The sequence below is a fragment of the Microcaecilia unicolor genome, chromosome 1 (genome assembly GCF_901765095.1).
Source record: "Microcaecilia unicolor chromosome 1, aMicUni1.1, whole genome shotgun sequence".
Taxonomy (NCBI): domain Eukaryota; kingdom Metazoa; phylum Chordata; class Amphibia; order Gymnophiona; family Siphonopidae; genus Microcaecilia; species Microcaecilia unicolor.
The window spans coordinates 479,664,426-479,685,393 of record NC_044031.1 but is presented as its reverse complement, the minus strand read 5'-3'; the positions used below and the strand labels follow the sequence as shown (position 1 = coordinate 479,685,393).

The 20,968-nt window shown below is 46.3% G+C and overlaps 1 protein-coding gene across 2 annotated transcripts in view; it reads left to right on the top strand.

Moving 5' to 3' along the window:
* TRAPPC8 (trafficking protein particle complex 8) overlaps window positions 1–20,968 on the top strand; it is a 378,205-nt gene that overhangs the window by 258,487 nt on the left and 98,750 nt on the right. For both annotated transcript variants that reach the window (XM_030213866.1, XM_030213855.1), the window contains 2 exons: window positions 2,101–2,227; window positions 17,512–17,669. In XM_030213866.1, coding sequence (XP_030069726.1) covers window positions 2,101–2,227; window positions 17,512–17,669 — 285 coding nt within the window. The remainder of the gene's footprint in view (window positions 1–2,100; window positions 2,228–17,511; window positions 17,670–20,968) is intronic.

Below are 20,968 nucleotides of genomic sequence, written 5' to 3'. Positions count from 1 at the left end.
GGGAATGCCCAACTTAGTGTGTTATTACTGGACTGAAAAATTAAAGCTTATTTCTGGTTGGGGAGGGGGTAGTTGCCCACGACCTCCCTAGAACAATATTATCTGAAGGATTACTCCCTGGGAACAGCCCTTTGTACTTCTTTTTCTAGTCAGATCTATAAACAGATGACATCCAACACTTTTGTCTCACATTTACTTTCCCTTTGGGGCTAAGCTGAAGGGCTCCTGTGCTTCCTCTTCGTTTGCGTATATTGCTCAGGAGCCAAGATTTCAGTAGGCCTGAGATGGGCGGTATTTGTTGACAGGGCCTGATGTGGTCTTATTACATTTCGAGATTTCTTGGATGTTGGGGAAATGCGCTGTTTTGAGGAACTGCAGGAGTCCCATGGACTGCCCCTCACAGACTTCTTTTCCTATTTACAAGTAAAACACTACATCTGCAGTCAGGGGTGGCTGAGGGTTGATCCGGATGAAACTGAACATTTAGAAAATTTATGGGCCTCATTGGGACGATTAGGGGGACCATTACTCACTTATACCGTTTTATCCGAGGGAATGATTTCTTTAAGTTTCCTTATATGTGGGGGTGGGAAAAAGATTTGGAGTGTGAACTGTGTGTGACTGACAGGCTGTGTGCTTGGAGGTGAAAAAAGCTTCTATTTGTGTCTTGATTAAAGAGAATGCATTTAAAGTATTGAGTAGATGGTATTATACACCAGATAGGGTAAAAGCTATATTCCCTGGGTCCTCAGATCTATGTTGAAGGTGTGGCGTGGACACAGGTACCATTTTTCATATCTGCTGGACATGTGGGGAGCTTCAGGGGTTTTGGAGGGGAGTAACGCAAAGCTTGTCCTCTTCCATTGATACACAGGTTCCTTGAGATCCTAAATGGTGTTTACTTGGATGGGTAACTGCAGAGGCCTGAAATGGCAATGCTGCTTCAAAAGAGTATGTTTAGCAGCGGCGAAGTGTGTCATAGCTGCGCACTGGAACAAGGCAGAGGATGAACACTAGCCAGCTGGCGCCTGAAGATAAAACTTTGGGGGGACTTGGAGATATTGATCATAGACTGGGAGAATTTAACTGATCGTAGACTGGGGCGTTACAGCTCCACCATGGAAGAGTGGGTACATCTGGATGTGTTACTGAGAGACACTTAAGAAGGCCAGGGGGGAGGGGGGAGTTTAGGGTTATCGGGGTTCTGGGGGAACACTAAGGCGGAGTTGACTACTCTGAAGAAACCACAGAGTGCTCCGAGTTATGTGCAGCAGATGGAGATAGGGTTAAGAAGGGTTTACTGGAATAAGTATCTGTTATTGGACAATACTAGTATGTTTACCATTTGACTGTTGGAGGATACCTTTTGAAGTCTGTATTATTTTGTTTTTTTATAAACCTTCAATAAAAACTTAATGTTAAAAAAAAAAAGCACACCTTATTGGATGGATACGTTACTGCTTTGTGGTTGTGTGGCAGCCAGTTGCACTAGTACTATCGTGTAACTGGAAGAAAAATGGATTCGACATGTCCTAGAAGCCAACATCTCACAATCAGTGAAGAAGTTGGTGGATGTTCCATAACACTGGTCTTGAGTATATCTTAAAAATTAACCATGCATTACCTATAGACAAGAAAGGTGCAAGTACTGGGATTATTTTCACAGTTGTCAGACTTGAATATTATTGAAAATTTCTCTAGTGATCTCAAACATGCAGTGCATGCAAAGAGACTAATGAACTTGAGTGGAGAAAAAAATCCAAAAGTACTAATAGAAAGACCCTTAGATGGCTACAGGAAAGATAAGAGATGTTAGAGCTAACTGAAAGGGTTCCCCATATTCGGGGTTTTCTTTTTTGAATCTGCAACAACAACAACAACAAAAGCTGCAAACAAATAGTAGTTATGCATTAAAATTTGCAGAAAGATGTGTTTAATTTTGTAGAGGTTTTGTCAGGTTTTTTTTCCACTTATGGATTCAAGAGTGCCTAACTTTTGCACACATCTTGGCCATTACAAGTAGAACTATTTTTTGTTTTTCTGAATTTAAAAATAGCTGTCTCTTATAACAAAAAATGATGATTTAACATTTTTCCACAGGCAAGATTAAAGCTCTTTCCCCATCAGACAGGACAGCTGCATATTCTTGGAGTTGTGTACAATCTCGGCACAGTTCAGAATGCTACCACTCTAGATGGTGTTGGTTCTAATACTGGTTTGCAAGCAGGTAAGAATAGTGGTTACTGAGAAAGGACAGATTGGATGGGCCATTTGGCCTTTTATCTGCCGTCATGATTCTATATTTCTAATGGACTGATAACTAACCAGGAGAATAAAGAGAAAATCTGTAGCTTTGTAGTATTTAATATATATATATATATTTTTTTTTTTTTACCGTAGGTAACTGGAAAGTTATGAGTGTTTTACTTTATTTGTGCAGTAATATCTAACATAGGTATGCAAAGCTAGGTAATACAAATTTGCTCCATGCTATAGTCCTGCAAGGTGGTATTATGTGTGACTTACAAAGGATTTATTACAATTTTTAAACTTACAATATATTTTTTTAATGTAATATGTCACAAATTTAAATGTGGCAGTTTAGGTAATCCAATTGTATAGCAAGATTGTGAAGCAGGCACCACAAGAAGGTGAAGTAATCACTCATCACTAGACTGGAACAACTCTCCGAAACATCAGAGCTAATTGTAAAGTTCTAAGCAAGCACGGCACTTCCCACACACAGCAATCTCATCAGCCTGTTTTGTTTTTTTCCCACTTTGCTGAACAGAGACAAAAGTAGAGGGCGACCAAAACTGTGGGTTGTTTTTGTTTTGGTTTGGTTTTTTTTTAGTTTTGCCTGAAACTGAATCTGTGGGCAGAATTTGCTGCTGGGCTTCAACCAAAGCCAGTCCATTCCAACCCTCTGATGAGAGCAGCCCCTAGTCATAGTAACATAGTAGATGACGGCAGAAAAAAGACCTGCACGGTCCATCCAGTCTGCCCAACAAGACAACTCATGTGTGCTACTTTTTGTGTATACCCTACTTTGATTTGTACCTGTGCTCTTCAGGGCACAGACCGTATAAGTCTGCCCAGCACTATCCCCGCCTCCCAACCACCAGCCCCGCCTCCCAACCACCGGTTTTGGCACAGACCGTATAAGTCTGCCCAGCACTATCACTGCCTCCCACCACCGGCTCTGGCACAGACCGTATAAGTCTGCCCAGCACTATCCCTGCCTCCCACCACCGGCTCTGGCACAGACCGTATAAGTCTGCCCAGCACTATCCCCGCCTCCCAACCTCCAGCCCCGCCTCCCACTACCGGCTCTGCTATCCAATCTCGGTTAAGCTCCTGAGGATCCATTCTTTCTGAACAGGATTCCTTTATGTTTATCCCACGCATGTTTGAATTCCGTTACCGTTTTCATCACCACCTCCCGGGGGAGGGCATTCCAAGCATCCACCACTCTCCCCGTGAAGAAATACTTCCTGACATTTTTCTTGAGTCTGCCCCCTTCAGTCTCATTTCATGTCCTCTCGTTCTACCGCCTTCGTATCTCCGGAAAAGGTTCGTTTGCGGATTAATACCTTTCAAATATTTGAACGTCTGTATCATATCACCCCTGTTTCTCCTTTCCTCCAGGGTATACATGTTCAGGTCAGCAAGTCTCTCCTCATACGTCTTGTAACGCAAATTCCATACCATTCTCGTAGCTTTTCTTTGCACTGCTTTGATTCTTTTTACATCCTTAGCAAGATACGGCCTCCAAAACTGAACACAATACTCCAGAGGGGGCCTCACCAACAACTTATACAGGGGCATCAACACTCCCTTTCTTCTGCTGGTCACACCTCTCTCTATACAGCCCAACAACCTTCTAGATACAGCCACCGCCTTGTCACACTGTTTCGTCGCCTTCAAATCCTCAGATACTATCACCCCAAGATCCCTCTCCCCGTCCATACCTATCAGACTCTCGCCGCCTAACACATATGTCTCCCATAAGTGCATCACTTTGCATTTCTTGGCATTGAATTTTAATTGCCAAACCTTAGACCATTCTTCTAGCTTCTTCAGATCCTTTTTCATGTTTTCCACTCCCTCCAGGGTGTCCACTCTGTTACAGATCTTAGTATCATCCGCAAATAGGCAAACTTTACCTTCTAACCCTTCGGCAAGGTCACTCACAAATATATTGAACAGAATCGGCCCCAGCACCGATCCTTGAGGCACTCCACTACTCACCTTTCCCTCCTCCGAGCTAACTCCATTCACCACCACCCTCTGGCGTCTGTCCGTCAACCAGTTCCTAATCCAGTTCACCACTTCGGGTCCTATCTTCAGCCCATCCAGTTTATTTAAAAGCCTTCTGTGGGGAACCGTGTCAAAAGCTTTGCTGAAATCTAAGTAGATTCAATTCTCCTGTCACCCAATCAAAGAACTCAATGAGATTTGTTTGGCACGATTTCCCTTTGGTAAAGCCATGTTGTCTGGGATCTTGCAACTGATTGGCTTCCAGGAAATTCACTATCCTTTCCTTCAGCATCGCTTCCATTACTTTTCCAATAACCGAAGTGAGGCTTACCGGCCTGTAGTTTCCAGCTACTTCCCTATCGCCACTTTTGTGAAGAGGGACCACTTCCGCCGTTCTCCAATCCCTCGGAACCTCTCCTGTCTCCAAGGATTTATTAAACAAATCTTTAAGAGGACCCGCCAGAACCTCTCTGAGTTCCCTTAATATCCTGGGGTGGATCCCGTCTGGTCCCATGGCTTTGTCCACCTTTAGCTTTACAAGTTGTTCAAACACACTCTCTTCTGTAAATGATGCTGTATCCACTCCATTTTCATTTGTACTTTTTCCAGTCCATCGCGGTCCTGCTCCAGGATTTTCTTCTGTGAAAACAGAACAAAAGTATCTATTTAGCAAATTTGCTTTTTCTTCATCACTATCTACATAGCGGTTCGCAGTATCTTTTAGTCTCACAATTCCCTTTTTAGCCATTCTCCTTTCACTAATATACCTGAAGAAATTTTTGTCACCCCTCCTTACATTTCTAGCCATTTGTTCTTCCGCTTGCGCTTTCGCCAGACATATCTCTCTCTTGGCTTCTTTCAGTTTCCTCCGGTATTCCTTCCCGTGTTCCTATTCTTGAGTTTTTGTGTATTTCTGGAACGCCAACTCTTTAGCCTTTATTTTCTCAGCCACTTGCTTGGAGAACCATATCGGTTTCCTTTTTCTCCTGCTTTTATTTACTTTCCTTACATAAAGGTTTGTGGCCCTATTTATAGCTTCTTTCAGCCTGGACCACTGTCCTTCCACTTCTTGTACTTCCTCCCAGCCCATCAGCTCCTTCCTCAAGTATTCCCCCATTTTAGTAAAGTCAGCACGCTTGAAATCCAGGACTTTGAGTTTTGAGTGGCTGCCCTCCACTACAGCAGTCATATCAAACCAAACCGTTTGGTCACTGCTGCCCAGGTGGGCACCCACTCGGACATTTGACACACTATCCCCATTTGTGAGCACCAGATCCAGCGTCGCTCCCTCCCTCGTGGGTTCTGTCACCATTTGTCTGAGCAAAACACTTTGGAAAGCATGCACGATCTGTCTACTTCTCTCTGATTCCGCCGACGGAACCTTCCAATCTACATCCGGCAGATTGAAATCTCCCAGCAACAGCACCTCCCTCTTCTTCCCTAACTTTTGAATATTCCCTAACTTTTGAATATATTCAGTCTTTCCCTCCCTCCTTCCTTCTATGCTCTACTGCTGCCCCTACCCCTCCTTCCTCTGCCACCTCTGCCCCTCCCCCCCAACCACAAGAGCTCCCCCCTCACTTCCCCTGAACATAAGTAGTCCCACCCAGTGGCGTACAAGGGCAGGGCAGTGGAGGCGGTCTGCCCCGGGTGCACGCTGCGAAAGGGTGCAGGGAGGAGCCTCACGGCTGTCTGTTACACCGGTTCCCTGCTCCCTCTGATGTTCCTATTCCGGCACCCCCGGGAGGTAAGAGCAATGTGTGGTGGGAGTGGGGTGTGCAGCGGCAATCAGCCCTGAGTGGCAGCTGACTTAGGAACACCACTGGCCCCACCCCTGGGGCTACCTTACTGCCCTGGTGGTCTAGTGGCAAGTTAGTATGATTCCTGGTCTCTCCTGCCCATCCCATGTCTGCAGTCAAAATGGCTGCCATGACTTCCGGTGGCAGTTGCAGCAGCAGCTATTTTTAGGTTGCAGCCGGCACAGGCAGGAGCAACTGCAGATTGCACCTGCCCCAACTCACCACTAGACCACCAGAGTGGTAAGGTGGACCCAGGGGACTTCTTATGTTGGGGGAGGGGGGGGGAGGTAGGGGTTGGGGAGCCATGGGACAGACGTTTTTCAGCTGAAAATGCACTGGCATTTTTGACCAATACTGAGATGAGGCCGAATGTGGATTTCAGACTGGGTTTGGCACCAAAATCAAAATTGTCAGCCTCCAGACAAATGCAGAGTGCTCTCTTGTTGTTTGCTCTTGTCACTGTGTGAGCAAAACACTGAAATACAAATACTCAAAACTCTGGTACTGTACAAAAAAATTCCGCCCTTCCAGCTTTCTACATGCTTCATTTGTCTGAACATTGACTATAACCAGGCTGTGTGTAAGCACTGTAGAATGATGCCTCCACAAGTTTGAAAGTACTGTTGTCATAGTATCTGCAATCATTACAAGGCAGAGAAGGCTCCTACTGGAGCAGAAAGCAAAAGAGAAAATCCTCTGAATAAGTAGACTGACTGTACGCTCTAGTTTCATCTTGTGCAGATTATGCCTCTCTCTCAATGGACAGTGGCTTTAAAAGCACAAAACCTTATAAGAATAGATATAATTTTAACAAAATTTTATTTTATTTTTGTTACATTTGTACCCCGCGCTTTCCCACTCATGGCAGGCTCAATGCGGCTTACATGGGGCAATAGAGGGTTAAGTGACTTGCCCAGAGTCACAAGGAGCTGCCTGTGCCTGAAGTGGGAATCGAACTCAGTTCCTCAGTTCCCCAGGACCAGAGTCCACCACCCTAACCACTAGGCCACTCCTCCTCCACTCTTTATTAATATTTTACTCCATAATTTTTTAGAATCCATACTTGTCCACTCCAGTTGTATTCATGTTCTTCCAAAAGTCTATATCATAAATTAAAACTGTTTTAGCTCGTTGTCCATCAATTCTTTATAAGGTTTTGTGTTACAAATTTGGTGGAATAGTCAACATAATTGTTCCCTTGTTATAGTTTATATCTGTATAGCAGTGGCTTTAAAAGGCCAGCTGCAATGCAGTGGCAGCAGGGATTATCCAAAATTGCCCGAGCCTCATCTAAGAATTGCAGGTCTAGAGCACAGTGTTCCTCACACATATACCAGAGTTTGAGAATGTCAAAACCACCCTCTAAAGCACTGGAAAAGCATAGACACTTCAATGCAGATGACTTCTGGGTGCAACTGTTACGTGAAAACCAGCATAGGCGTACTCTGCTCTATCTGTGCCATCTGAAAGGTTTTGACAAGACCATGGCACTGGCCTCGGTGCTGTACTCACAGCACATGTGCTACAAAATCTTCTTAGAGACACCTCTCTTGCAGTACAAATTTTGTTGTACTGAGATCTGTCCAAGACTGGTGTCATCTTGTTTAGTCAAAGTGCAGACGTTACAAGTTTACGTCTCCTGTGCAGTAATCTTAAATCCCGTGTCTGCTGGAGTCTACTCCTGTTCTGGTCACGGTAGTTGACAAGCCCTCTCCATCAGCTTCACTGACTATACCAGAGCAGCCCCATTCATTTCAACAAAAAATATCTAACAACTTTGTCAAAGAATACTATAAAAGATTTTCCATAAGGTCAGTATTAGGAAAAAGGTACAGCATAGGCATTTCAGTCCACAGTTGTTACCCCTATGCAGAGAGGCCCCCGTTTATGCAAGGTGCTCCCTCTACTTCAGACTCTGAGCCATAAGAAGATCTTTCTCTACCTCCCTCTTCATCATGTTTAAAAATTTCTCAGTGTGGATTAGAAAATTACCGAGATCTTTACATCATCTCACCAGAATCTCCTGAGGTGGGGGGAGGGGGCAGTATCCAGTGGGAATTCTATCTAACCCTTTTTCTTCTAATAAATCTCCCTATATAAAGAAATCTGCAACTCATTCAGCACATCTCAAAGAAGATATAGTGGAATTAGAAAAGGTGCAGAGAAGGGCGACGAAAATGATAAAGGGGATGAGACGACTTCCCTATGAGGAAAGGCTAAAGCGGCTAGGGCTCTTCAGCTTTGAGAAAAGGTGGCTGAGGGGAGGTATGATAGAGGTCTATAAAATAATGAGTGGAGTTGAACAGATAGATGTGAAGCGTCTGTTCACGCTTTCCAAAAATGCTTGGACTAGTGGGCATGCGATGAAGCTACAATATAGTAAATTTAAAACGAATCGGAGAAAATTTTTCTTCCCTCAACGTGTAATTAAACTCTGGAATTCGTTGCCAGAGAATGTGGTAAAGGCTGTTAACTTAGCGGAGTTTAAAAAAGGTTTGGACGGCTTCCTAAAGGAAAAGTCCATAGACAGTTATTAAATGGACTTGGGGAAAATCCACTATTTCTAGGATAAGCAATATAAAATGTTTTGTACATTTTTGGGATCTTGCCGGGTATCTGTGACCTGGATTGGCCACTGTTGGACACAGGATGCTGGGCTTGATGAACCTTTGGTCTTTCCCAGTATGGCAATACTTATGTACTTATGCACATGTTTAGAAAGGTCCTCTTCCATATCATCATGCTGATCAATCCATAGATTGGTGGGTTGTGTCCATCTACCAGCAGGTGGAGATAGAGAGCAATCCTTTTGCCTCCCTATATGTGGTCATATGCTGCCGGAAACTCCTCAGTATGTCGATATCCAAGTATGTTCTCTATCTCAGCAGGTGGTGGTCACACACAGCAGCAGCTCTGGCTAGGCCTCCAAGCCTAATTTTTAGGTTTTGTTGAGTGCCTGGGGTTGAGGGCTCTTTTTGAGCAAGTGCAAACCTAGTGGCGCCAGGTCCCTCCTTTTCTCCCCCCTCCCGCTGGCTCCGTTAAAAAAAAAAAAAAAATTTTGAACGTCTTTAAGGGCGTTTATTTCGACGTTTATTTAAACGTTTATTGCAGCTACTCACTGGGACACCAGGTTGTTACAGCTCAGAGCGAGAAGCAGGTAATTTTTACCTTTTTATAGCGGGCAGGGGGTTCCCCGATTGATCTCCACGTGGCCTATGGCGTCGGAGGGCGAGGGCGCGAAGAATCACTCCCCGGACCGTGTGTGCGCTTCTAGCGGGGATGCGGGGGTTTTAAAATCTGATTTGCCCTTGTTGGGTGTCAGTTTGGAGGCCGGTCAGTGTCCCGGGTCTTCCTTTGGCGCGGCGGTTTTTCCCGCCATAAACGCCCATCCCCCGCTGCTCGCCTCCGCCATCTTGGTCGGCCACTCTGCTCGGACGGCTTCTTCTTGGGCCGCCCTTGAGCTGGGAGACGTTCATGCCATGGCCGCCCTTGATTTGGGCGACGGCAAAAAAGTGGCTAAAGTTAAGCGCCGTTCTTCCCGCGCGGCTCCTTCGCGGAGTGTCGCGCCGGACGCCATCTTGGATGCGCAGCATGGTTCTCCCCCGCTCTTGCGAGCGCCGGTTGAGGGTGCGTCTAGGGCTGTGGCCCAAGCTGCTGAAGTGCACAGTCTGGGGGGTTTCTCCCCCGAGTTTATTTTGCTGCTGCATCAGGCCTTTCTTATGCAAAACGCTGCCCCTTCTCCCTTGTCAGATAAAGGGGTTGAGGCCCCCGGAAGTAAACGCCCTCGGGTGGATGCCCAGGCCTTAGAGGACGCTGTTTCCTCTGATGTAGATGAGGGCAGCGTATCTGAGTTCTCCCAACGGTCCTTTGGGGATTCCTTGGAGGAGACGGATTCCCGCTCGGATGGAGCGGATGACCCCTCTGCAGCACGGATCTTTCGCTCAGAGGATTTGCCCAACCTGTTATTGCAGGCCATGAGCATTTTGAAGATTTCCTCTCCGGAGGACGTCTCTCCCTCAGCCCCTGTTGGTTCCGCCATTATGCTGGGGACGAAGCGCCCGCCTAGAACCTTCCACGTGCATTATGCCATGCACACCTTAATTTCGGCTCAATGGGATGTCCCGGAAGCGAGCCTCAAAGTGGCTAGGGCTATGTCCCGCCTCTATCCTTTGCCTGAAAGTGAGCGTGAGGCCTTTGTTTGGCCTACCGTGGATTCTTTAATCACTGCGGTGACTAAGAAAACGGCGTTGCCGGTGGAAGGTGGCACGGCACTAAAGGACACCCAAGACAGAAGATTGGAAGCGGCTTTAAGGTCGTCCTTCGAGGCGGCTGCTTTAAGTTTGCAGGCCTCAGTTTGCGGCTCCTATGTGGCTAGGGCGTGCCTGACGTTGGTGCAGCTGGCTTCCCCCTCGGATCCTTCCTTGAGGGCTGACTGGCTGGCCCTGGAATCGGGCTTGGCTTATTTGGCAGACTTACTGTATGATGTCTTGAGAGCCTCGGCTAAAGGCATGGCTCAGACAGTCTCTGCGCGGCGCTGGCTTTGGCTGAAACATTGGTCTGCGGACCACGCCTCTTAAGTCCCGCCTGGCTAAGTTGCCTTTTAAAGGCAAGCTGCTCTTTGGGGTCGAGCTGGACAAAATCGTGACCGATCTCGGCACGTCTAAGGGCAAGAGGTTACCAGAGGTCAGGGCTCGGGCCAGTGCTCGCCCCGGTATCTCCAGAGGACGGTTTCAAGAAGCCCGTCGGTACCGCCCGGGCAAGTCGGGCTCCTCTGCCCCCTCTTCCTTCAAAAGGAACTTCTCCCCCAAGCAGCATTCCTTTCGCAGAGACCGCCGTCCCGGAGGTACACCCTCCGGTCCTCCCCCAGGGTCTCGTACCCAATGACGGGGTCTTGGTCCATGGCCCAGTGCAGATTGGAGGACGCCTGTCCTCGTTTCTGGGCGAGTGGACCAAAGTAACTGCAGACGCTTGGGTGCTGGAAGTCATCAGAGACGGCTACAAGTTAGAGTTCTGCCGACCCTTAAGAGACGGGTTTGTACTCTCTCCCTGCAAGTCTCCGGTCAAAGCTGTGGCAGTGCAGCAGACCTTGGACAACCTGATCCGCCTGGGTGCGGTCGTTCCGGTGCCAGAAAATCAGATTGGCAAGGGACGTTACTCCATTTACTTTGTGGTCCCAAACAAAGGAGGTTCTGTCCGGCCTATCCTCGACCTCAAAGGGATCAATCGGGCCTTGAAAGTGCGGCACTTTCGCATGGAGACTCTCCGCTCTGTTATAGCGGCAGTGAAGGCAGGAGAGTTCTTGGCTTCCTTGGACATCAAGGAAGCGTACCTGCATATTCCCATCTGGCCTCCTCATCAACGCTTTCTGCGTTTTGCAGTCCTGGGACGACACTTCCAGTTCAGAGCCCTCCCTTTCGGGTTGGCTACTGCTCCGCGGACCTTCTCCAAAGTAATGGTGGTCATCGCGGCCTTCCTGCGAAAGGAAGGAGTACAAGTCCATCCTTATCTGGACGACTGGTTGATCCGAGCCCCCTCTTATGCAGAGTGTGGCAAAGCTGTGGACCGGGTAGTTGCTCTTTTGAGCTCCCTGGGATGGATCATCAACTGGGAGAAGAGCCAGCTGCGCCCGACTCAGTCCCTGGAGTATCTGGGAGTTCGATTCGACACCCAAGTGGGCAGAGTGTTCCTGCCAGACAATCGGATTGTCAAACTTCAGGCTCAGGTGGACCAGTTCCTAGTAGCCTCTCCTCTTCGGGCTTGGGACTATGTGCAGCTGTTGGGCTCTATGACGGCCACGATGGAAGTAGTGCCCTGGGCCAGGGCTCATATGAGACCACTACAACACTCTCTGCTGCAGCGCTGGACTCCGATGTCGGAGGATTATGCTGTGCGCCTTCCCTTGGACCCAGCAGTGCGCAAAGCGCTGAGCTGGTGGATGCAGACAGACAAGTTGTCTGCGGGAATGCCTCTGGTGACCCCGGAATGGATTGTCGTCACGACGGACGCCTCTTTGTCGGGCTGGGGAGCCCACTGCTTGGGAAGGACAGCGCAGGGGCTCTGGTCTCCTGCAGAGGCAAAGTGGTCTATCCTGGAACTCGGAGCCATTCGGTTGGCGCTTTGGGAGTTTATCCCGGTACTGGCGTTGAAGCCAGTACAGGTCCTGTCGGACAATGCCACGGCTGTGGCCTATGTCAACCGCCAGGGAGGTACCAAGAGCGCCCCTCTAGCCAAGGAGGCCATGAATCTATGCCAGTGGGCGGAAGCGAACCTGGAACAGCTGTCAGCGGCCCACATTGCCGGAGTCATGAATGTCAAGGCGGACTTTCTCAGTCGCCATACCTTGGAGCCCGGAGAGTGGCAGCTATCTGCTCAGGCGTTCTTGGACATCACGAAGCGCTGGGGCCAGCTGAGCCTAGATCTGATGGCGTCATCGGCCAATTGCCAAGTGCCGCGCTTTTTCAGCAGAGGACGGGACCCTCGATCCCTGGGAGTAGATGCTCTTCTCCAACAGTGGCCGACACAAGAGCTTCTCTATGTGTTCCCGCCCTGGCCCATGTTGGGCAGGGTGCTAGAACGGGTGGCAAAGCATCCGGGCCGGATAATCCTGGTGGGTCCGGATTGGCCCAGACGTCCCTGGTATGCGGACTTGATCAGGCTATCAGTCGACGATCCCCTCGGCTGCCAGTGGAGCAGGGCCTGTTACATCAGGGTCCCGTGGTGATGGAGGATCCCTCCCCCTTTGGTCTTACGGCCTGGCTATTGAGCGGCAGCGTCTGATAAAGAAGGGCTTCTCAGACAAGGTCATCGCCACTATGCTGAGAGCGAGGAAGCGCTCTACTTCTACTGCTTACGCCAGGGTTTGGCGTATCTTTGCAGCGTGGTGTGAAGCAGGCTCACTTTCTCCCTTCACTGCTCCAATTTCTTCAGTGCTGGCGTTCCTGCAAGAAGGTCTGGAGAAAGGCCTGTCGCTCAGTTCCCTTAAAGTCCAGGTAGCGGCTCTGGCTTGCTTCAGGGGCCGCCTGAAGGGTGATTCCCTGGCTTCGCAGCCAGATGTGGTGCGCTTTCTCAAGGGAGTTAATCTCCTGCGCCCTCCTCTGCACTCAGTGGTGCCTGCGTGGAATCTCAACCTGGTGCTAAGAGCATTGCAGAAGCCGCCTTTTGAACCCTTGTCGAGGGCATCTCTGAAAGACCTGACGTTGAAAGCAGTCTTTTTGGTGGCTATCACTTCAGCCAGAAGAGTTTCCGAGCTCCAGGCACTCTCATGTCGAGAGCCTTTTCTGCAGTTCACTGAGGCAGGAGTGACTATTCGCACAGTGCCTTCCTTCCTGCCCAAGATTGTTTCTCGCTTCCATGTGAATCAGCAGCTGTGTCTCCCTTCCTTTCGTAGGGAGGACTACCCAGAGGAATACTCTGCTCTCAAATATCTGGATGTGAGACGTGTCATCATCAGATACTTGGAAGTGACCAATGATTTCCGGAAATCGGATCATCTGTTTGTCCTGTTTGCAGGTCCTCGTAAGGGTCTGCAGGCTGCTAAGCCTACAGTGGCAAGATGGGTCAAGGAAGCCATTGCAGCGGCTTATGTGGCCGCGGGGAAGGTGCCGCCTATCCAGCTGAAGGCTCACTCCACTAGAGCTCAGGCGGCCTCTATGGCAGAGGCCGGGTCCGTCTCCTTGGAAGAGATTTGCAAGGCGGCAACTTGGGCTTCGGCCCATACCTTCTCCAGGCATTACCGCTTGACTGTGGCTGCTCGGGCGGAGGCCCGGTTTGGAGCTTCAGTGTTGCGGTCAGGGATTTCAATGTCCCGCCCTGGGTGAGTACTGCTTCGGTACATCCCACCAGTCTATGGATTGATCAGCATGATGATATGGAAGGTAAAATTATGTATCATACCTGATAATTTTCTTGCCATTAATCATAGCTGATCAATCCATAGTCCCTCCCAGATATCTGTATTGGTTATATTCTGGTTGCATTTCAGGTTCAAGTTTAGTCTTCAGTTCCTGTTCAGGAGGACTTCGTGTTCAAGTTTTTCAATGGATTCTTCAAGAGTTGAGACGAATTTGTGTTACAGTGAGCTGCTGCATTCCTCTCCCCTCCGTTTTACGGGGCTGGATTGAGACTTAAATTCTGCCGGCGCTCCCTCCCGCTTCGTGCGGCAGTAGGGCAGCTTTGTACCCCTCCCGCTTCGGCGGTGTTAGGGTCAGTCAGCTCCTCCCGCGGTTGCGGTTGCAGGATAAGCCAGATCCCCCCGCATCGGCGGGTGTGGTGTCCCTCCCCCGCTCCGCGGGGATGAGCTGGACAGATTCCCCTCCCCCACTTGTGTGGGGATGAGCTGGGTTAATTCCCCTCCCCCGTTTCGGCGGTGGTGAGCTGGGCAGAGTGTCCCTTTGTGGGTGTAATTCTCTAAGTGCTGAGTCCTGCGGATGGAGCTTGGATATCGACATACTGAGGAGTTTCCGGCAGCACATGACCACATATAGGGAGGCAAAATGATTGCTCTCTATCTCCACCTGCTGGTAGATGGACACAACCCACCAGTCTATTGATTGATCAGCTATGATTAATGGAAAGAAAATTATCAGGTATGATACATAATTTTACCTTCTACAAAAGAAATCAGAACCTCTGTTGGACATGTTTGGCCTCTTAAAATACAGTGCTTTTTTTTTTTAAAGAAATCTTCTCAAAACAGAAAATCAACGAAGCAATCCATTTGTACAGAAAAGTGCATGGACGTGAAAATAAAATAAAGAAAAAGTATATATGGAGTATTACAATTAGCTTTTTTCCCCCTAAAATACCGGTATGTGTGTGTGTATATGTGTATATATATTTTTCTGTAAAATATCAGTATGTGTGTGTATGTGGGTAGAGCCGGTGGTGGGAGGCGGGGCTGGTGGTTGGGAGGCGGGGATAGTGCTGGGCAGACTTATACGGTCTGTGCCAGAGCCAGTGGTGGGGCTGATGTTTGGGAGGCCGGGATAGTGCTGGGCAGACTTATACGGTCTGTGCCCTGAAGAGGACAAGTACGAAACAAGGTATACACAAAAAGTAGCACATATGTGTTTATCTTGTTGGGCAGACTGGATGGACCGTACAGGTCTTTTTCTGCCGTCATCTACTATGTTACTATGTATATCTATATATCTATCTATCTATATATATCAATATCAATGCTCTCAAGTCCACTATTTGGAAGAAGTCAATATGTTAATATTATTATTAGAATAACAAGAATCATATCTATCTCCCAAGAAATAGACTGACTGAGAACTAACAGAAAGGAACCCCATTCCCAGGAACAATAGGAGGTAATGAAGCCTCTGATATAGAGCGGTTAGCAGACAACAACTACATTTCTGTAATGCTACTAGATGTATGCAGCGCTGTACACTAAGGGCCCACTTTACTAAGGTGCAACTTACTGTTTATCATGTGCTAATCATTAGCGGACGCTAAAAATGCTAGCACGCCCTTAGCGGAGCTTAATAAACAGGGCCCTAAATATGTAAGAGACCGCCCCTGCTCGACAGAGCTTACAATCTAATCAAGACAGACCAACAGAACAGATAAGGGATAGCTGAATTACTTACAGACATGGGTACTGAACGGGTTAATTAGTAGTTAGGAAACAAGAAAGATGAAAATTCTATAGGCTGAAAAAATATATACTTAGTGGACTTTATTTCACAATATATTTACATGGGAATTTTAGTGAAAAAAAGAACTAACTGTAATACTCCAGGATATAAAAGCAAAAACTCCCTACACCTTCTCTGAGTCTCTTTGGTAACGTCCAGAAACATCCTGACACAATTCAGGTACTAATCTTCTTTATGTTTAAAAAAAAAAATTTTTAAGCCAAGGTAACCACTAGAGTAGCTGAGATCGCTACCAGAAGGTGGAATATATTCAGTCAGTCTACTGGTTGGATTTTTCTTAACCACGGGAAGATTTTAAAAAATCTTCACAATCGGTGGAAGTGTTTCAGATGGGTATCTTCAAAATATTAGTCATATAGTTGACAAAAGTCTCTCTAGCTGATCTCAAAGGGATATGAGGAAAATTTATTAACCAGAGGATTTTTAGGATCCTGCTTTATCTTCTAAACCCTCAAGTTTAGCTCTCATTGGGTCCTATTTACTAAGGTGCACTAGCATTTTTAGCACACACTGATAGAGATACTCATATATTCCTATGGGTGTCTCTAGCGTTATCGCGCATTAAAATGTTTCTCCACCCTCCCACAATGACTGAACATTTCTTACTTCTTCTCAAGGTTATGGCTGGGAATGGGCAATTTATTGGGGAATAAAAATGTGGATGTTAGACTCAAAGGGAAAGGAGGGAAGGGAATAAGACTTGATATACCGCATTTCTGTGGTTTTCGCAACTATATTCAAAATGCTTTACATTGTATATACAGGTACTTATACTGGATACCTGGGACACAATTGTAACTAAAGACTGTAATGGACACTACCAGACTCTTCCTCCCCCTCTCTAATTTCCCCCCCAACTTTACCTACCTTACATGTGCCTCACTTTATTACAATATCACCTTGTATTGTTCACACCTTATTTGTTTCAGACCGGATTCGGTTAATGCCGGTAACGGTACTATGTAAGCCACATTGAGCCTGCAAAAAGGTGGGAAAATGTGGGATACAAAAGTAACAAATAATAATACTTGGGGCAATGGAGAGCTAAGTGACTTACCCAGAGTCACGAGGATTTCCGGCCCTGAAACGGGGGGAGGGGGGATTATTAGAGACAGTACGGTGTGTACCTCTAATTTAGCCTAAGGGCAAAACATGGCTATATGTTTGTTTTTTTTATTTTCATAAGTGTTTCTGTTGATTCATTTACTTATTATTCTGCTACTCTAGTGTCTACTTCAGTGTTTTCATCTAAAGTGAAATCAGAGATGGTACTTTCATTCAAGCTGTGGTGGTTAACTTATAAAATTTGCCAATTTTATAAAGACATCTTTTTGACCAGTCTTCTGGACAATGAACAAATTATAGTTAAATGAGCAACTCTGAGCTTAAGAGTCAATCACTTGTTTGCCTAATTAAATCCTGTTTTTCTATGGAAAAACTATTTTTCTCACCCTATTGCAGGTATTTTCCATAGATGACAGGATTGATCGGCCCCAAATCCCTCCCGCTGCCCAAGAGCTTGCTTTCCTTATTGAGCTATGGAACTGATTAAGGAGACCACTGCTTGTGGAAAGGGCTTGGGCATTTTCAGAACTTTACACTGGTTTTGAGCTCTGAGAGAGCATTTCAGTTCTGGTGCTGTTGGATGATGCCATCCACATATGTGTCTGATCAATCTTGCTGTCTGAGGAAAACATCTGTTACAGGTAAGAAACAATACTACACTAGTTGTTTGCAGAATTTTGTCTAATTAAATTTATCAGGTTGTCTGTAATTTTTTATTTCAGGGAAATGTTCTTCTAATGGGATGTCTGTACGAGGGCGACAAGATTTAGAAATCCAAGGCCCTCGACTTAATAACACAAAAGAAGAGAAAACCTCAATTCAGTATGGGCCTGATCGTCGTCTAGACCCAATCATCAGTTCACAAATGCCTTTGTTAGAGGTATCTTTTTCTATTTTGTATGTCTTATCCAGTAGCACAGGATCAAATATTGCAAACATATTCCATATCTAGGTTATAACAAAATGTTGACATTCAAGGTTGGGGGGGTTTGTTGGGAAGGGAGGGAAGGTTATAATAAAATTACTTTGTTTCTGTAGATTCTAGTAAAATTACATTACCTGTAAAAATAAGGAATTGCTATTGTGACCGCAAGAGACAATGCTGTGTAGTGATACATGTACAGGATACCGATTTTGAATAAAAATGATAAACCATAAAAATGTTGACATTCATGGCATTAACAGCCAATAATTTTAGTAGACAGAATATTCTTGACACATTCTTTTAATTTTTCTGTCCTCTTATTTAGAGAAAACAAAATATGCTGATAAATACTTTAGACTGAACATAACATACTTCTGAACCTGTTTTCTAAAGAGAAAGAAGGCTTGAGATTGTTGTGGCTGTGTCCTGCCCCCCCCCCCCCCCCCCCCCCCGTTTATATATTTAATAATCTATCAACACTAACACCCCTGTTTACTAAGCTGCACTAATGCCAACGCAGCCCATTCACTGTGAATGGGCTGTGTCGGCATTGCTGCGCGGCTTAGTAAATGGGGGGTACATTTCAGAAGGGAGGACATGAAGAGGTTTTGAGAGGCTTCATTGGCTCCACACAAGTGTGCATGTGCATCCAAGAAAAGCAGGCTTCATAATTTCCAAGTGGCGTAAAGATAAACAGCGTGGGAGCAAAGGTTGATCTGTGTCACATCCTTACATCACCAAAGATCCTTTGTGGCCCAAGTGGACACTTGGACTCCTCCAACCTTTAAATATTGGGAGACCGGAACAATGCCTGCCTGCCTCTGCATTGCTGCCTTCCAAAAGAGCAGTTCCTAGCCACTTACATTGCATTGGGATGTAATGCTTCTCAAAAGGAAGTGCTTTCTTATTTGGCAGACTGACCCCTATAGTGTGAGTGAGGTGCCACGATTTTCAAAGATGGTAGTGCTGGAGAAAGGAGCTTTGTTCCTGCCTCCAAACTTTGGTGAAGGGGGTGGGGGAGAGAGTTGAGAAGGGTCTGGTTCTCACTGGAGGCTCTCAAGGCCTCTCCTGACCTGGTGTGATTGGAGCAGGGATGCCATTTGTGACCAGACAATATTGTGAGATGGATCAGGGGAAATGGGATGGGGTCCACTAGACCACCCTGGCAGTTTTACTAGGTAGGGACCGGGGATGCGATCAGGGGTCAAGAAGGCAGGTGTTACAGGTTTTTTGTTAATGTCTCTCGTCATGTCAGTGTGTGAGCCAGTCATAAATACATAAGTACAGTGCTGTGTACGTCTAGTAGCACTATAGAAATAATGGATAGTGCTGGGCAGACTTGTACGGTCTGTGCCCTGAAGAGGACAGGTACAAATCAAGGTATACACAAAAAGTAGCACATATGAGTTTATCTTGTTGGGCAGACTGGATGGACCGTGCAGGTCTTTTTCTGCCGTCATCTACTATGTTACTATGTTACATCAAGGCTTTTTGTCTTAAGACCACTGCTGCATAGTCTGTCTTGTTTTCTTGTGTTTGTGTTTCTCATCAATTTTTTTTCTTTTGTGTTTTGTTTTGGGTTTTTTTGTTAGGTATTTTTAAAAATATGTTGTTCTAAATTTAAAATTAAGTTGTGTGATCTTAGTATTAAATGAAGATTATCATATATGCAGGAGTCTATTTAGGCATTTGAGGATGAGAAAAATATCTTTTGTTGCTGAAATAAGGGTTACTAGTTTACTGGGCTGTTGTGGTTAAAAATAGGAATTGGGAACAGTCATTGCATTCAAATAGAAATGGCTGGGTGGGGGGGAGGTTCATTTTTTCTGCGTGCAATGCTGTCTACGTATTTTATAATTTTGTGTACATAATTTGACCTGGAATGGTGCACTCTTAGGAATATATTATTTATTTATTTATTGCATTTGTATCCCACATTTTCCCACCTCTTTGCAGGCTCAATGTGGCTTACAATACATCATGAATGGTGGAAATACATTAGAAAATAGACATTTTGTGTTACAGAAGGATCTTGGGCAACATGATAATGATAAAATATGATAGTAGTATAACAAGCAGATATTGTAAAGCGGTTCTGAGTGTATGTAGAGGAGTTGTGTATATTCACATTGGTTGATCCTTGTGGTATGCCTTGTTAAAGAGATGAGTCTTCAGTAGTTTGCGAAAGTTCGTTGATCGTTTTTAAGTTGCGCGGCAATGCGTTCCATAACTGTGTGCTCAAGTAGGTAAAGTTTGATGCGTGCATTAGTTTGTATTTCAGACCTTTGCAAATAGGGAAGTGCAGGTTAAGGAATGTGCAGGATGATCTTTTGGCATTCCTGGGTTGAAGGTCTATCAGGTCTGACATGTAGGCTGCTGCATCTCCGTGAATGATTTTGTGAACTAGGGAGCATATTTTGAACGTGATGCGTTCTTTAAGTGGGAGCCAGTGTAGTTTTTCTCGTAGGGATTTAGCACTTTCATATTTTGTTTTACCGAATATGAGTCTAACTGCAGTGTTCTGGGCTGTCTGAAGTTTCTTGTTTTCAAATCAATTTTCTGTAGTAGCATGTAGCAAACATCAAAATAGTACTTGCAGCCTCTATCTACACCTTGTGATGGTCAACACTGAAATGTTGTACTTTGAATCTCTTGTAATGATGATCATAAAATACATTCTGCCTGATATTCAAAAGGGTTTAACCGAGCAGGAGAGGCTCCTGCCCGGTTAGACCCCACTGAGCAATCCGGCACCTGATGTTCAGCAGCAATTAACCAGTTAATGCCACTGAATATCGCCTCTAACCAGCCATTTCCAACCCAGTCCTCAGGGCACATCTGGTCCCATCAGGTTTTCAGGATATTCATAATCTTTATGCGTATTTATTGCAGATATCCTGAAAACCCGATGGGATTAGGTCTGCCCCAAGGAATGGTTTGGGAATGGCTGCCCCAGTGCTTTTTTTGTGCCGGTACGCAACGGTACAGCGTACCGGCACCTTTTTCTCCTCCTGTCCTCCCCTCCCATTATTTCCAGCGATTCTCCGCCTCTCCCCTGCCCTCCTGTCGATGTGCAGCGATTTTCCGCCCCTGCCCTCACCTCTCCTATATCCAGCGATTCTTCGTCCCCCAGCGTCCTCTTTCACTGCCTGCCAGCCAGTCGGACTCAGAAGCGAATGGTGCAGGCAGCGATTGGCTGGCAGCGTTGTAGCTTCCCTCTGCAAGTCCCGCCTATGCGTAAACAGGAAGTTGTA